The following is a 16,081-nucleotide window of genomic DNA, read 5'->3' as shown; positions in this document are numbered from 1 at the left end:
ACGCTGGGTATCTTTCAAGTCTGGCATTCTTTGTATCACACGCTATTATGTATTATTCTATTTTAAGCATTAGAACGGCAGCTGGCACGTTTCTATTCGTATTACCCGGACCCGGTTTTATCGTCTTATCGCCCACATCCGATCAGCTTATTCAGCTGCTGGCCGGGCAATTAACACATTTCGATTTCTATTCACTCAGTCAATTATCATAACGCTTGAGTTTCTGTTGTAATTGCCATGCAATAAATCTGCGACACACGCTGAGGTAGGTCATGTTAACAATCAGCTGACATTTTCATAAAAGAAGTTAGCAAAAAGAAACAAATACAAAACAATATACAAATTTTTATAAAAAATATTTATGATTGTCTATTGATAAAAACTATTAAATTTTGTATGTGGTCCAATGCTATGATTGACTTTCATATTTATGAATGCCTTAAAGCTTGGAGATAAGATTCCTCATTTGAGCCGGATGTGTTTTTGTAGCTCTACTCTACTTCTGGCTAGAATCTCTGCTTAGCCCGATCTCCATTCTCATTTCATGCTATCTTGATCTTTACTCATCCTCTCGTCTCTGCTTTCGACATCCTTTCATCATCCTCTACTCATCTACTATTCATCTTCTTGGCATCATCTTATCTTGTCATACTGTATCATCACTTCATTCTCTTATTATCCAACCTTACCATTTTAAAACCAAAATCTTATCGTAATAATAAACCACATTTATTAGTTTCCGCGAATAAACTCAGCTTTATTAGAATAGATTGCTTGCAGTTGTATAACACATATATAGATTCATATGTATTCGTATAGGTATATCGCATATAGTATATGTCGTATATTAATATATTATTTTTTTTTTTCGATATATATAATTATTTGTTTTGCAGCCTGCTCAATAAGCATGGGGACCAACCCGCTGCCACTACATAAACATCTACATATAGTTTTAACTTTAACTTCAGATATGATAATATAGTAACTGCCAAGATGTAAATAGATATATCTTGGCTAATATTTAAATTCAACATTGATAGTTAATTGAATGTTAACGACAAACTTGTTGCTAGAATAACTATATATATATAGTATTGCGTAACTTGATCCCAAATTGTTGGTTCATATGATTTATATAGACATAAATATATATTTTAGATTTAAAAGTCAACTACTAACAATTATTGTTTGAATTATTGTTGAATTTTACTAAAATATTTTCAAATATTTTGTTACTCCTGGTTTAAAATTTATTTTTTAATTCTCGTTTTTTTAGTTTTTAATATATTCGCGTATAATTCCCTAAACCGTTTACATTTATCGCAATCTCTTAAAGTTTTCAAAATAATAATAGTTTTTTTTTCATTCACACAAAATGTTCCCTAATCAGAATCAGACTTTAGATTATAATGAAGAATAAAGCGAAAAGCTGAAAATAAAAACTAAATATTATAATTTAAAAAAAAAAAAAATAATAATAATAAAGAAATGTTTGTAAATTATTTTTCAATAGTATTTTTAAACTTTATTAATACACAAAACTTATGATAAGTAAAATAATAAACTCTACATACCTACAATACAATACATAATAGTCGTACAAATAATAATAATAGATAATAATAATAGTACACAATTGTAATATTGTTCTTTCCAGTTATTGTACAATGTAAGAAAAATCTTTTGCTATTTCTTCAACTAACATTTGCTCTAAGTATTCACTCATTTTTTGTAATATTTTTCAAAGTTTCTTTTTTTTTTTAGAATACGTATACAGCTATTGCAAGTATATTATATATATGTATATAGAATGCTAAGGGCTTTAGCTATCTGATATCTATATATAAATAATATGTTTGGATAGATTTAAACGCGTTCACATATCTCTGCATTTCAAGTAAATAATTATATAAAAAATAATACGAAATAAAAAAAACAATATGTGGACTGAGTATAATCTGTGTGGATGTGCATGTGTGCGTGTGCATGTGGGTGGGTGTGGCATCTTAAAAGTCTAACGATTTTTTGGTCCAATAATATTTAGTTGGGATAATAAATATGCAATGCACAAAGTGGAAGGTGGAAGGTGAACTTGGAAAAATAAGCCAAAAGGAAATTGAAAATAATCAACTAAAACACTTTTTTCACATCAGCATTATTTTCCAGGGTAATACATGCGTAATTGTGCGCGCGTGTGTGTATGTGTATGTGTGTGTATGGTGGTATGTCAATTTAAAATTAATTTGTATAAAATGAGACCGTTGCACCTGTATATGCTTGGGAGGGGTTGCTGTGGTTCGCCGTTATTGTAAATGGGGTTTCATAGAGTCGTCGCTCTAGAATGGACGCCGCAGCTTGTGAATGGCATTGGTCAAGTGCAGAATCTCCGTATTCATTTGATGGACCAATGTGTCCAGCTTGTCCACGGAGTCCAAGATCTCGACGCGCTCGGTGTGTGGGTTGAAGCGCACCTCGAATGGACGCGACATGGTGCTGACCCAGCGACGGAACTTATCCTTGGCATCCTCGAAGCTCTCGGCCACATAGTAGATGGGCTGATATTCCTGATCCTGGTACGGCTGCACAGCTGTGACTGCCGGCTCGAATGGACGATGCTCGCACTTGTCGCTAATCGCGTGCAACAGCTCACCGTAGGCGCTCAGCAGACCGGCGCCGTAGGCCTTGACCTGGCCGTGTTCCTTGCAGAGACCGAACTCAACAGTGAACCAGTAGACCTGCACAAAGAGTATAAGAATAATGCACACGATTATAGACACCTGTCGCATAACTTTATGCCAGCTCATGCACTCGACTGGAGGTCAACGAAGACCATTAATTGCCAGCCAAACGAGCAGCGCAATTGAGTTAAGTGGATGTCAGGGCAGGAATAGGGGCAGGGGCAGCTTAGTTGCTTACCGTGGAGAGCTTTTCGATTTCTTCATCAGAGGCGCCCAGCGAGGCCAAGCCAATCTCCTGCGAGAACTGGGCAAAGCTGGGATCGGCCAGCAGCGGCATGTGACCCAACAGCTCGTGAATGGTATCGCTAAAATGGAGAGAAGGAGAGCGAAACAGAAAGGAAAGAAAACAATTAGCCATTATATAATGGGGCTTAAAGTGCTGGCTGCCTGGCACATTGTTAAACTAATTTGCGACACAATAAAAGTTGGTCGGAAGCAAGGAGCAGCTGGCGGAAGCGGAAGCTGCTGCTGCTGCTGCCGGCTGCCGCCTCAAAATGGCAGCCAAATGCAATTAGAGCGCGCACAAAGAGCTTTGCGTTTGAAGTTCAAATATACATATATATGTATGTATACATATATACATATATATATATGTATATTTACATAGACATAGTTATATATACTTACGGCTCGGGGGTGTGGAAGGGCGAGTTGACATGACGCACATACTGGGTGCTCTGGAAGATACGGAAGGCCAGCGAAGCGAGGAAGTCACGGGCTGTTAGCAGACCGGCAGCCGGGCGCAGGGTGAAGCCTGTGTTCTTGCGCAGGAAATCGGACATTTCCTGCAGCTGGGGCAGACGATGATCGACAAAGATTTTCTCATCCTGCAGCATCTGGAAGGCGGCACGGTACTCGGCGCAGGCATGCTTGGGTGCCAGATCCTGAACGGTGCGGAAGACGGAGCGCCAGGTCTTGACCTCCACCTCGGTGTAGTTGATGTGAGGAATGGGATCGCCATATTTGAAAGCGAACGCAATCTCGGCTATCTCCTTGCGGCGCTGGCGATAGACCTTGTCGGCGAAGCCGGGATGGTTCATGTCCAGATCGGGCTCATACTTGGTCATCAGATGGTTGCAGTTGTCCAGCTCGGAGGCGTGCTTGGGGAACCAGGGCGCCTTCACGCTGATATTGTTCTCGGCCATCAGGTTCATGCTGCTGAACGAGCCCGATTGGCGCAGCGAGCGGATCAGTTGGAGCAGATTGCCGCGCGTCATGTCCAGCTTGATGAGCACATCGTGGCCGACGCCCTCGATGCGCGATTGACGCGACTCCACATGCTGGACGGTGCCATGGAACGTCTCGATGGCTTTGAGGATGCGACCCAGCGACGAGATGCCCTCCTTGAGGCGCACCACAAGGGCGGCGCTCTGGACAGCGGCCTCCGCCTCTGGCGACTCGGAGGCGGCATTAGCCAGAACAATCTCGTCCTCGGTGAGGCCATAATCTGCAATTGGAATAGGATTGGCAAAGGCAATCAGCAAAAGGCAAGCGGCTTTACAGTCACGTAAACGTATAAGTGTGCTACGTGTGGCTGCCACGACCCACACTCCGGCCCCGCCCCGCAATGGTTGCCATGCAAACGTATTGTCGTAAGTCGAGCGTAAAAAATGAAAAAGGGAAATGCGCCATTTACCCTGTTGAATCTAGCTGTGATTGTGCGTGTGTGTGTGTGTGTGTGTGAGCCTTTCAGACACCCACACAGCTACAATGGAGTCGTATATTCGCTGAGTGCTGGCACTTTATCATATTAAGCACTTAAGTTCATGTCAACCAGCTTTTACTGTACTTATTCGGTCCCCCACCCACCGCACTTACCGTTCTTTGGGGGCGCTTCATCATCGGCTGACTCCTGCTCAGCGCAATCTTCAATTGTTGCCTCAGTTTCAATGTCATTAACTAAACCAAATCGAAATAATAAGAACAACAAAAAATAATCGAAATAAGTAAACGAATAAAAATAATAAGAAATTGTGTGTGTGGGTGTGTGTATGGGTGTGTGTGTGGGATAAGCACCTGCAACATATTCATCCTCCGGCGGCATCTCCAAGTTGGGCTGCTCATCCTGCAGCTCAACATTTTGCTCGGCGGGCACATGCTCGCCCTTTGCCTGCTGAATGCACTCCTCAAGCGAGGCATCTATTGAACAAAACAAAAATAGAAAATAATACAAAATAAATCAAAATAAGCAAATAAATAAATAATTAAATAAACTGAACTAAGAAGTTGTGAGGCAAATTAAGAGAACAATTTTAAGTAAATTATATACGTCTTTAATTTAAGCTCAAAATTTATAAATTTATAATTCTAAAATATTTGTATTGATAAGTTTTAGATAAAATATTTTCTGTCCAAAATTATGTATATATTTTTTTATAAATTGTCAAAAACTACTGTTATTAAATTTTTATTTTTTGTAATATTTTTTTAAGCTTGTGTAGGACCTAAAACCCTAGTTTGCTACATTTTCTGAGCTTTAGAAAAGTCTAAAATATTTTATAAATTCAAATAGAATTTTTTTTTTAATTTAAAGAGCAGTTGCGGTTATTCAAACTGCTATATACATATATCCACTCTAATGTACATATATACATTATCTCTATATATATTTCAAATTTACTTACCGTTCGCCTTGCTGCGTGCCTCCTCGAGCACCGTTTGTTTGTTCTGCTTGACCACGATGCTCTCGAAGCGAGCATCGTCCACAAGGCTGCGGCGACGGGATGGATACCCATTCTGCGAGCGAAACGAATGAAAATGACAGAGCTTAAGGATATGTGCCGGAAATTAGATTTATTTGCTGGGCGTACAACTTTATTTGAGTGCCAAGAGCAGCCCGTGCCATGCCCCCACACGAATCAAGGGGGCGTTCAGTTGCGCAATCGGCGCTTGCATAAGTTGTAAATTGGGGCGCGAGATTTTAGGTTTTGTGTGAAAGTGAAAGATCGGATGAATGGAGCGCTTTTATACAAGCTCTATTCTATTCCGAGTTGCAACAGGTGTCTCTAGCTGGGACAATGCGATATCATATATGATATACGACCTCAAAGCAGTTGCAGTTTTTTGGTTATTCACAGTTTCTCTTGCTGATGAAAGAGATGCGATCCATTGAATCATCTTTATTGATTTCATATTTTGGTTGTTTTTGTTTTTGTTTCTTCTTTTAGTTTTTTTTTTTATATTTTTTTATTTTGTATACCTTTGCGACGGCGCAACAGCATAAACAACAACATAAATACAGAGGCTGGAGATCAACAATGAGGCGCGTCTGTGCTGCTGTGCGTAAGTGCAGCCGCTTTCACTCTCCAAGGGAGAGAGAGCGGGAGAGAGAGAGAGAGATGAAGATGATGTTCACAAGTCTGTTTAAATTTGTTAAATAATAACTTTTGTCACTTGTCACTTATGTTTGCATTGTTGTTGAAAAAAAAACAGGATAGCTAAGCTGGCTGTGGTTGACAGTGGGTCAATCAATGCCGAAATGGGAAACAATAACAATAACAACAACAATAACAACAACAACAGCAACGAATGCTGTGAGCTGAGCATTTGAAAACCTTTTGAGTGTCACGTAGACCAAGCGATGTTAATTTTGATTTATTTTAATGGATTCAGCTACCCAATTGCTCTAGCCAGGTCTTAATGGATATGATCTCTTGCCACTTACCTCAATACTGTAGGATTTCTTAATGGCGAACATTTCGCGATTCTTTTGAGCAGCTGCAACGGCCATCATTTTGTGTTTTGTGTTGTTGTTGGTTTTTTAATAAAGTTTAAAGAAGATTTCTCAAAAATTTATGCAAAGTATAGCACTTTGAATACTATTTGGGATTTGTTGTTTTGTTTTTATTTATTTATTTTGCAAATAAGCACTCGAAATTTATCACTTTCACTGCTTAATTGCCTGACGAATGCGCTCCTGGTACTGAACTCTGCTTGCGTCTAGAATTTAGCTAAACTGAAGAACTCTCCAATCACAGCACGTTGAACTTTTCTTGGCTTTTTCCAGATCAATCGTTAATCCTTAACGCGTAACTCGACACTTTTTTGTGTGTTTCTCGTTATGGAAAGAACTTGACGAGTTGTGTTGGGAATCCTTGTCTCAGCTAAGATTTTATTACAACAAAACAGAGCAGCAAACTACTTGACCACACAGAGGGCTTGGCAAGTCTTTAGAGCGAATGTTAGCGAATCAATGCATGCCCCTGGTTCAGATGCCAGCGTTTAAATACCCGCAAATGCGCCGGCAGCGACGTCGACGTCGACGCAGCCAACGACAACGACGACCGAGACCGAGACCCGACGAGCAGCAGCGACTGGTTTTTGCATGACGCGGCTGTGACGTAGTTGCTGTTGTTGTTGCTTTTATTGCCATTGCTGCTGCTGTTGATGTTGCTGCTGTTGTTGTTGTTGTTGCTGTTGCTACTGCTGCTGCTGCTGCTACTACTGCTGCGATTGTGGGGTTTCCTCTCACCAAAGCACTTGGCAGTGGGTCGACAGCGTGCTGACTCGACCAAGTTCAAGTGCGCCAGCTAGAACGGCGCTTGGCATTGCTGTTGTTGTTGTTAATGCTGCTGTTGTTTTTGCTGTTGTTGCTGGGTTTAGACACGAGCGCGTGCGCAGCGACAACAAAAAATTATATATATGTATATACATACATAAAATATTTGGAATTGTCGCGGTCTCAGCGCGTCATTAAAAAAGCCTAAACAAGTCATAAAAAACTATCAAAAGCAAACAAAAACCCAAACAGCCAACATTGCGCATACGCCGCGTATGACAACCCCTAAACTACATTTTTACATAGAGACAGACAGAGCCAAGTTACTTGTAATGTATATGTTGTGCAGGCGGATATTCATTTAATATATTTATGTATCAATATAGACATTATGTATCAATACATGTTTGTGCATAAGAAGCGGAGCAGGAACCTGACGTGTCATTAGAAGGTGGGCAAAGCCTACAGAGTGTAAACATTATTGCTTACCTGTGAGTGGGCGATACACTAACTAGCTAATATAGCTAGACTAAGTGAAAATGTGAAGAGTTTTGTAATGAAATGTGGTTCAAGAAAGAGAAATGAAAGAGAATAGATTAAAGGCATATTTAACATGGTTTTTCCCTCAGTAAAGTGGATTCCATATTCCGTCTTCATTATAAATATAGCACTTATATGACAATTCATTTATTTTCAGAAGAAAATGTGTGAAAATATTTTAGGAATTTTGAATTCTTGAATATATGCCAAATTTTCAAGATTATCTCATTGTTACTCCACTCCAGAAGATTTTTGGCTGGAAACTTTAAGTCTAGATTTATATTATTTTTGTTATATTGTAGTGTATCACCCATCAAGATAATATTGTTCTGCTAAAATCATGTGTTCTGTACTTCTTTTTCTCTATCTCTACTCAACCTACTCTATTGCAATAGTATACACCTACCCTATACTATCTAACGTAAGATTTAATACACTCTATGGAGAATATACCCTCTACTAATCAAGCCTTCATAATAGACTATAAGGTACTGAAATGTAATAAACATATATCACTCTAAAAGTCTCATTATCGAGATGGCTATCAATTGTTAATGAACTTTTTCGAAAGCATATGGCAAATGCAAATGAGAGTCTATGTGATACGAATTTCCTAACCTTAAGTTTCCTTTAAGCAATTCATTAATTATCATTCCTAAGCACAAATGGCATATGCCCGTTCCTCTACACTACGCCGTACAGTTTATTATTATTATGAAAGCACATTAAATCCAATTTGCATGCGTAAATGTAACACATTAAACTAATCTTAACTGGGCATAAACAAATGGCGTCAAAACATCTGGCAAATTGTTGTGAGATTTGCATTCCATATGCAGCTGACAGACTGCGACTAACTAGCTAATTCCTGTAAGCTGATAACACACACACACACATACGCACACATCTTAATACATTCACAGAGAGATCAAGTACTACTGGTGTTGTTGACGAGACGAGGCTGGCGCCTAATTGGATGCTGGTCTTAGATCATTTGAATGACATTTCAGTTGAAGTTTGAGACTCGCATTTAACCAAATTCAGAGTAAGTCACACGCTTTGTCATTGATCTACATTCGGAGGCGAGCTGCGGATTGCTGTTGCTGCTGCAGCTAGCAAATGCCGTCATCCTTGCAACAAAACAAAAAACTAGAACCGATCAACAGACGAGAGAACGCACATCTAACTTACCGATAAATATGAGATAGCTAATGAGCTGCTTACTCATATCAACTTATTAAGATCCCAAAATGAGCTGCGATTTGCCAGAGCTAATTGTAGACCAATTTTTTCGTTTTAATAACAGCATGACTAACAGTTGCCGAGAAATCAGTTGGATAGGGCTGGGAAATTACAATCCCAGCAATATAGGGAGAGATTAAGCAAAAGGGCGAACTTGTTAAATATCTAAACAGAATACAACTAACAGCAATTTTGCATTATCGCATTGCATAAGGTAATTATTAATCATTAGAGCTAACTAGCAATGAGATAATGAACACGTTATGCAATCCAAGTAATAATTAATAAATTGGTTAGAGTTATAGCCAAAATGGCATGTGGCAAATGAAATAATTTATATAAATACAGATTAAATACACTTTGTATAATACAGCAGCTTTAGCAGCTGGGTCTAACTAACTAACTAAGCAAACACTTCAGAGATATTTTCATTATTCATCTATGACCGCTGTGTGATTTGGTGCAATGACTTATGAATCTACACCTATACCAGAGTTTTTGATAGTTAAGCTTTAAAGAAAGCGGAGTTCCAATAGTTCGCATAGAAAGTGGTATGACAGCCCTAAGATACGAGTGATACACTCAAAGCAGCTCTGATTTATATCGTAAATTAAACAAAAATACGTAAGAGTACCAAGGTTTTTGCGGCGAGTCTCAAGAGAGCTGAGTTTCCATAGTTCATATACAATCTAAGGGACTCTGATTAATATCTGCACACAAATTTCAATGGATCATATGAAGAGTTTAATAACGCCTTTATGATGATAAGGTGATATAATTTAACGATTATTAGTATATCTCTCATAGGAAGCAAAAAAGAAGCAACTGTATAAGTTTTTTCGCAGTCTAACTTTCAAGGTAGCCAATATATATTAGATCATATAGAAAGTTATGTGACAGTAATGTGAGACAATGATCTAGGTCAGCCAGTTTTAAAACGCTATATGGCATAAAAGAAGTAACCGTAGCAAGTTCTATAAATAAAGCTTCATAGGAAGCCGAGTTCAATGAGGTCACTTAGACAGAGCGGCGTATATACATATAACGGTTCAGCTTGTAAGCTGTAATACCCTCTGTTAGGGCATGTAAAAATTGGTTGAAATTTTAATTCCTATTACAAATATTCGCAATACCTTGCAACTGTATTGCCCAGCATTTACCCACATATCATATCATATTTACCCATTCTAGACTAAGTTTTTGTGTATATGTGTCAGCGCAGCTCTTGTGCCATTCACGGCTTTTAGTTCAACTTTTCTTCCGACTACGCTTTGTGTTTATTGCATAATTAAGGCACAAAACATTTAATTTAACTTTTATTTAATATTTAAATTTTTAATTGTGCACTGCGTTTGCTAAGCTCAATTCTAAAGTTATTAAATATATATAGTAGAAGAGAACAACAATAACAATAACAATTGCTCAAGGTTTTAAAAGTAACAAAATTGTTGAGCAACTAAAGGCGGAGCTAGAAACGGAGACGGCGACGGCGACGGCGATGAAGGCGGGGAGGTGAAGACAGAGACGGGGACGGGGACGGAACCAGAGCCGAAGCCGAAGCCGGAGACATAGACAGTGAGTCGATCGTGATTCACAGCTCGTAGGCAGAGCCATTCACTGGGATTTCCTTGTCCTTGGCCATGACCCTTTAACGGCTGACTGGCCGCAGCTTCTAAGCTAACGCCCCACTACGGCACGGCACGGTCGGTCCGGCTGTGCTCGGCCCGGCCCGGCCCGGTCCGGCTTGATGTCGTACCCCTGCTGCTTCCCACCATGATCAACCAGTTTGTTTGTTTTATTGAAGTTTCATGATCATGAAACCCAAACAAGTGAAGTACAACTGTGCATATCGCAGTCCCTCCCCCTCTACTCCTCCTATCATCACTCTCGCTCTCTCTATCACTTGCCATCTCTGTTTTAATTGTCTTCCACAAACAAATTGAAACTCCTTTAAGAATTGAAGGTTGGTTACCGTAGCTCCGCTTTGCAATTTTTCACTTTTGTTACATAAGACGCATTTACTACCATTTAGTTTTGTGTTTTTTTTTTTTTTTTTTTTTTTGGCTCATTCGTTTAATAATGATCAATCATCAAGATAAAAAAGAGTTTTGTTTCTGTTTCTTTTTTTTTTTTGGTAGGTAAATTAGGTTCTATAATTAACCATTTTCGGACTGAGGCGGCAAAAGTTGAAAACTACATTTAAATCTTTCTATAGGTATTTATTTTATTTTTATTATTATTTTTATTTGGTTTTTATTCTAATCAAAAGGTACAATAAAACTATCTGTATACAGAAATGCTTGACGCAGTCACGTAGTCCACACTTATTCTGTTTGACATGCCAACAAAAAGTTTATTCCAAATTTTTGATATGTATGTAGTTTATATATAGAGATAGAGTAGATCAATCATAGTTTGGCAGGTCTCATAATGAAAGTAGTTCCGTTTGGTTAAAGTTTTTGGCATTGAGAAAGCGTGTATTGCCTTAGAAAGGTATAGGTTATTGAATCCAGATGGATTTGAAGCAATTTGCAAATTATAAAACACCTTCTTCAAGGTTTCTTCACTTTTAAATGAATAAATCTTGACAGTATCAGAATTTGAGTAATTATAATGAATCAGCAATCTGTCTCCATTGGTAAATACTTAATGAAAAGTCTAGGATAAAGTATAGATTATAGAATTTGGAATATAGTTACATAACTTTATCCAAACCAATTTTTAATAATTTTTAATCACCCAAGTTTGATGATAAAAAAAAAAAATAATAATTGATTGTAAAATTTATAATTCTCTCAGATCCCGAGTGAACGCAGCCTTGAGTCGAGTTCTCAAGTTCCTCTAGTTTTTGCCCTTGTTTTAACTTCCTATAATAATCTTTGGGTTTTTTCTGTTTCGTTTTGTAAACCATAGTCTTTTGTATGAATCAAATATTATTCATAATTGAATAAGGTGCAATTAATAATACAATTAAAAAACGATTTTAAAAAACATTTTTACAATTTTTTGCCATTACATAGCGAGTCGTTCTAATCGATCTGGCTCACAATTCAACAATTCTACAATTATGTGCATTAATTACAACTTGGCAATCATTTTCGTTGCTAATTATTGTATAATATATATCGAGGTATTGCTTTCCCAAATTGCAAAATACATTCAATCAGTCAATCAGTCCGTCCGTCAGTCGATCAGAATGCTAAATGGACATATCATAATTCGATATGCCCACCACTCTCCAATCCAATTAGTGCTTATCGAACTGGATTTCGTTCATGGGCTCTGATTCACTGGCCCGAGCCTGACGTTCATTTAGCTTTGTTTTGTTTCGCATTTGGATACAAATTGATTTGATTGGATTTGATTTGAATATGCAAAATAGCAAACACGCACACCGCTGGCTTTGTTTTGAGTTTTTGGTTTCTTTACTCTGTGATTTTTTTTGTTTGCGCTTTGCGTCACGTGCGTCAGTCACGAGAGCCAAAGCAAACAGTCATCGCAGCAAGCAAACAAAAAATAGCATTTCAAAAAACATAAACAAAATATAAGTGTATATACATATATTTATTGTGGTTCACTTGCAGGGGAATTACAGTCTGAGATCTGATCAATGGAAAGCTTTGCGTAAGCTGAAATTTATGCATCTTATAAAGGGGTTTCTGTTTCATGAGATCTAACTGCAAATTGGAAATTTTGTATTATCAACTAATTAAAGGTAGGTAAAACTGTAAAGTCTGACAATTTATTACAATGGTTTGCTAATTTTTTATGACCAATTCTATTGAAATCAAAAGATGATCTCAGTATCTTAGGCTTACGTGTTATAAATATGTATGGAAAAATTATTTTATAAAGAAAAAGTTTATTTATAGTAGAATTGCACTAATATATAATTATTTAGCTATAACTCAACTTAAGTATCATCAAGTAGCAATATTTTATTGCATTATGACATTGCATAGCAAAAGTCGTTTGATATGCTTGAATGAAATACTATATAATATAATTAATTAAAATTAATTAGTTATATTTTATTGAAAATAATAAAAAATAAAAAAATATTTACTTTTTATAATTTTGTATGTGTAGAGATTTTTATAGTTTTCTACAACATTTTTATATTAAAGTAAATAATATATTTATCAACTACAAATACTATAATTGTAAAGTTCCAGTTAAAAAATGTTTATCTATTGCTTAGCTCTGAATTTCACAAGATTAGCTAACTCTAGAATTCCAAGAAACCAAAAATACCTAAATTAATTCAATTTAAAAGCTTGCCAATTAGGTTAATGGGGACTTTCCTACAGTTCTGAAAAACTAACAATAAATACTCAAATTAAGCATGACTTGGACAAAGGATGAATGTTTTCAAAAATTATGATGGGAATTTTTTATTTATTTTTGCTGGGGCTGAGGAATATTTTGGACAGCTGAACAGGTTGATAGCCACTGAGACTTAAATTTAGAGTTGAGTTTTTTAATGACTTTGTCTTACTTAAAGTGCAGCAAACATTTACAGGGCGTGTCCACAACACGTTGAGCACATTAACACCGACTTAATCACCACGAATTCCAAACGGAACGAGCCCCCAAAAAACTGAAAACCATATACGAATCAATAAGTTCACGAATATTATTTAAGCATTGCAAATCTTTGATCTTTGATTAAAGTTAACCCGATTTGTTATTACTTTTACGTATATAAAGAAAGTTAAAATTAAAGCGGCTTAAAAATGTTTCGTGTTTAATTTGTTTTAAATATGCTTGCTATAAACTTTAATGTCATCTGCACAATTTGCAGCATTTATGAGATGCTATCAAGTGGGCGCACACATACGCACACACACACACAAACCCACACACGCGTATATAGTAATGGCCCATTGTTTTTGCCTCTGACATGCACTTGAAAACGGTTTTTCCACACCTGACCCGATTAGCCAGCAAACAGGTGTCCTTGTTGTACGGAAAAATCGATTTGTGAGCCTGCAATTGACAGCTGGCCTTAACAATAGTCAAGCACTCGAAACAACAAGCCCCCAAAAAGCAGCCACTGAAGCCATTAAAAATGAATATGCGCAGGGTATATAGGGTTTGAAGTGAGCAGTGTTCGATGCCTTTGTCTGCTTATATACCTCATTGAAGAGGTATTGAATTTTCTATCGTATCGTATCAGGACTGAGCTTCTGCTTATGGCTGTGTATAATTTGTTATCTAAATATAATAAAAATTATAAAAGAACTATATTGTTTATAAATTTATAGCTTTTAATAGATATATATCGATATTAATCTCCGATTGCTAATTTAAAATTTCAATAAAATCATATATTCATATTGATTACTCTAGAAATTTCCGTTAAGGTAGACAATAAACAACAAAAAACATTTCAACCCATGTAAATCCACACAAATTTATATGGTATTCACCAGTTGAACCCACCCAACTAGAACACATCAAATGTTTCAAGTGTGTGTGTCAACTGCAGGCAACATTTTTGAGTCAGCGCTACGTTTAAAGGCAATTCAACGGAAATTCCGATTCCTGTTTGAATCTGAATTCAGATCTGAATCAAAATCCCCAGCACTTATGACGTTGCTTGCCTCGACAAGATCTATTCAATTTAGTTGTTGCCACAAGTGCGTAGTCTGGTTCAACCTGGTCTTCCCCAAAAACGCATTATCGCATGCGAAGCGAAATGAGAGAGCAGCGGAGGCAGCGAGAGACACACCTGCAGAGAGAAGAGAGAGATAGCAGTTGAGGCAGCAGCAGCACGAAAGACAGCAGAGCAGCGTATGTAAATGTGTTTCTGTTGGTGTTCCCCCAAATACGCATAGACGTCAGCAGAGGCAGATGCAGCAGAGCAGAGGCTGCAGTAGAAACAGAGGCACAACAGCAGCATGGGCCAATGGTCTTTCTGCTGGCGTTCCCCGAAGATGTCAGCGACGTCAGCGAGACAGCAGCAGAGGCAACAGAAGTAACAGTTGAGGCAGCACCAGCAGAGATAGCTGACTTGCATAGGCAAATGCATTTTCTGCAGGTGACAGCAGAGGCAGAGTGACAAAGTGACAGGCAGAGGCAGCTGCATAAGCAGAGGCACAGACAGAGAAGCATAAGTCAATGGTCTTTCGGCGGGTTTCCCCCAATTACGCATAGACGTCAACAGAGCGGCAACAGCAGAAGAAGCAGAACCAGTAGCCGAAGCGGAGGCAGCGGCAGCGCCAGCAAACGCAGCCTGCAGCCAACTGAGTCATGGCCAAAGCTTCAGATTGAGATACTTTCGAAATAAATTTTTCCCACTTACATGGGGATTTTTTCGCCGTTGAACGTTCTAAATGTTGTTCTTCTTGTTGCTGTTGTTGTTCTCCGCCAAGTGTTAATTTGTATTTGTTATTATTTTATTTTTCTTTTTTTTTTTTTTGTCATATCGGAAATGCTGCGGTTGAATGAGCTGAAAGAAACAATATACATGCATATACATATGTATATACAAACACAAAACTAAATAAAACATGCGAAGATCCATCTGTCTGACTGGGCGTCGACTTGGATAATTTCATTATGATTTGCATAAGCTTGTGCCAAATATTTCCTAGGAAACGTACCGCAATAGTAACAATGATAATAATAATCCACAATAAGTTTATTGACGGACAGGCAGCCAGATGAATTAAATAATATATTAACTAATTTTTATAACTTTATTGAAGCTAAAGCCTTTTTTTTGCGTTGAGCATTTTTTTGTACACATTTTTTTTCTTTTGGAAGCCGTTGAACAGGTTTCCATCAGATATATATATATTTTTTTTTGCATAGTTTATCTAGCACGTATTTAGAACACTCCACTTAACGCCCAGTTGTTTTTTTGATTTGTGATCGGAGTTTTGATAAGCCGCGCACGGTAAATAATATTATGTAAATTGTTCAACTGTCAACTTCTTGTTGTCTTAGCCGCTGTCAAGGCGATCTCGTCATTGGCTCTGTATGAGAAACCCAAATCAAATCTTTTCGTAAATCGATTCTGAAAATATATTTGTATATATATTGAGAATACTAT

General features: G+C 37.7%; 1 protein-coding gene across 1 annotated transcript; it reads right to left on the bottom strand.

Moving 5' to 3' along the window:
• Positions 1-1,502: 1,502 nt before the first annotated feature.
• Positions 1,503-6,948, bottom strand: LOC6581242 (tyrosine 3-monooxygenase). Its single transcript, XM_002006948.4, has 7 exons — positions 6,406-6,948; positions 5,366-5,477; positions 4,758-4,880; positions 4,560-4,640; positions 3,369-4,188; positions 2,920-3,046; positions 1,503-2,738 (listed from the first exon to the last, which is right to left on the bottom strand). The coding sequence occupies exons 1-7, from the start codon at positions 6,472-6,474 to the stop codon at positions 2,340-2,342; spliced, it is 1,731 nt and encodes a 576-aa protein (XP_002006984.1). The 5' UTR covers positions 6,475-6,948; the 3' UTR covers positions 1,503-2,339.
• Positions 6,949-16,081: the final 9,133 nt, after the last annotated feature.

The sequence above is a fragment of the Drosophila mojavensis genome, unplaced genomic scaffold (assembly GCF_018153725.1).
Source record: "Drosophila mojavensis isolate 15081-1352.22 unplaced genomic scaffold, ASM1815372v1 contig_74, whole genome shotgun sequence".
Classification (NCBI taxonomy): Eukaryota; Metazoa; Arthropoda; class Insecta; order Diptera; family Drosophilidae; genus Drosophila; species Drosophila mojavensis.
The sequence above is the reverse complement of the archived record's forward strand: the minus strand, read 5'-3'. Positions and strand labels throughout refer to the sequence as shown.

What these genes read in the sequence shown, in the direction of transcription:
- LOC6581242 (XM_002006948.4), bottom strand. Translation starts at nt 6,474, where the DNA reads ATGATGGCCGTTGCAGCTGCTCAAAAGAATCGCGAAATGTTCGCCATT. An exon ending in AGAAATCCTACAGTATTGAG is followed by an intron (nt 5,478 to 6,405) that starts GTAAGTGGCAAG and finishes TTTCGCTCGCAG; the next exon opens with AATGGGTATCCATCCCGTCG. An exon ending in TGAAGCGCCCCCAAAGAACG is followed by an intron (nt 4,189 to 4,559) that starts GTAAGTGCGGTG and finishes TTCCAATTGCAG; the next exon opens with ATTATGGCCTCACCGAGGAC.